This window comes from Chionomys nivalis, chromosome 8, assembly GCF_950005125.1.
Source record: "Chionomys nivalis chromosome 8, mChiNiv1.1, whole genome shotgun sequence".
Taxonomy (NCBI): domain Eukaryota; kingdom Metazoa; phylum Chordata; class Mammalia; order Rodentia; family Cricetidae; genus Chionomys; species Chionomys nivalis.
Window position 1 is genome coordinate 44849740 of NC_080093.1, and position 1793 is coordinate 44851532.

The window sequence follows — 1793 nt, forward strand, 5'->3', positions numbered from 1 at the left end:
GCCTGGTCTACAAGAGGTAGTTCCAGGACAGGCTCCAAAACCACAGAGAAACCCTGTCTCGAAAAAGCAAAAAAAAAAAAAAAAAAAAAAAAAAAACCAAGAAAGACAGAAGCATAAATTTTCTCTGGAAGTCAAATCAGCCTTAGCATATCTGACCGTGTGTCTCCAAGTGCTGAGGACATTTCTGAATTATTCGTGTCATTCCACCACTATTTTATTATTATAATCAGTTGTTTTATTTGTCTTAAGGCAGGATTTTCTTATGTAGCTTAGTTAGCTTCCAACTTGCAATCCTTCTGCTTCTGCCTCCTGAGTACCAGAATCACAGATTGCACCATGTATGTCTGGAACCTTCATAATTAGTAATAGAATCCCATTTCATTTTCAGTGGTGCCTTGATTAAAATAAATCACAAGATCACTCACCCTAGAACTTTCTCAAGGCCTTCTTTAGAGCGTCTTTCAGTTCCTTGTTCCTCATACTGTAGATCAAAGGGTTTAAAATGGGTGTGATAAAAGTGTAGACCACAGACACCATTCGGCCCATCTCAGGAGAGTAGCTGGAACTGGGAGACAAATATATAAAACTCGTACAGCCATACTGCAGGAGGACCACTATGATGTGGGAAGAGCAGGTAGAGAAGGCTCGATGTCGCCCTTCAGCAGACCGGATCTGTAAAATGGTTGTGATGATGAAGACATAGGAGACGGAGATCAGAGATAGAGGGATGCTCAGGACGATGAAGCTGATGATATACAGGGCGGTCCTGTGAACGTGTGTGTCTGCACAAGCCAGGCGCATGACTGCAGGCATGTCACAGTAGAAGTGGTAGATCTCATTGTTGTGGCAGAATGGAAGATGGAAGATTAAAATAGTTAGTGTCAGTGACAGAAGGAATCCCAGGACCAGAGACCCCATCACCATCTCCACACACAAGGACCAGCTCATGATAAGTGTGTATCTCAGGGGGTAGCAGATTGCGACAAACCGGTCGTACGCCATGACTGCAAGCAGGACACAGTCAGCTCCACCCAAAAAGACAAAGAAAAACATCTGAGTGCCACAACCAGCAATGGAAACGGGAGTTTTGCCCATAGAGAGAAGGTTTGCCAAGGCCAGAGGTGCAATGGCTGATGTGTAGAAGATTTCCAGAACTGCCAAGTTAGCCAGGAAAAAGTACATGGGGGTGTGGAGCGAGTGGTTAGTATGGACAACCACAGCGATTGTGGCGTTTCCACTGAGGCTTGTCAGGTACATCACTAAAAAGGCCACAAAAATCACCATCTGCACCCCAGGGTCAGGTGAGAATGGACGGAAGAAGAATTGGATATTAGCAGTTTTATTTATTGTTTCCATGGGGGAGTGTACAAGGCCTACCTCAAAGAAAAATGGCAGGAGTCTCAAGGTGTTCCTCACTGTGTATGATGCCCTGCTTCAACCTCCATTCGCTGCTAGAGCACCTTCCAAAGCACCTCAGCAACATGCATAGTTTATTCCACAGAAGTCCATGGAGCAGATGACCTATGCATTTGCCGTCTCCTTGTCTCTCTTTTCTTCCTCTCCAGTAACAAAGACTGAGAAACCCTCAGTCCTGGGAGCTTTGATGACATCTGAGTGCAGTGTGTACCACAGTTCCTGTTGTAGAGGAGTTCCCCAAAGTATGCACTGAACAAATCAATGAATAAGACTAAAGTTCAAAGCTGCAAAACAGAGAAACAGAATATAGATTCCATGAAACTTAGAATAAAAATTGTTATGACTGTATACACAGATGTGTGTCATTATTTAGAGAG

General features: G+C 43.9%; 1 protein-coding gene across 1 annotated transcript; it reads right to left on the bottom strand.

Moving 5' to 3' along the window:
- Positions 1 to 426: 426 nt before the first annotated feature.
- Positions 427 to 1356, bottom strand: LOC130880558 (olfactory receptor 10V1). The gene has a single exon (XM_057779660.1). The coding sequence runs from the start codon at positions 1354 to 1356 to the stop codon at positions 427 to 429; it is 930 nt and encodes a 309-aa protein (XP_057635643.1).
- Between the last annotated feature and the right edge of the window lie 437 nt (positions 1357 to 1793).

Coding starts and splice junctions, on each gene's coding strand:
- LOC130880558 (XM_057779660.1), bottom strand. CDS start 1,356: ATGGAAACAATAAATAAAACTGCTAATATCCAATTCTTCTTCCGTCCA.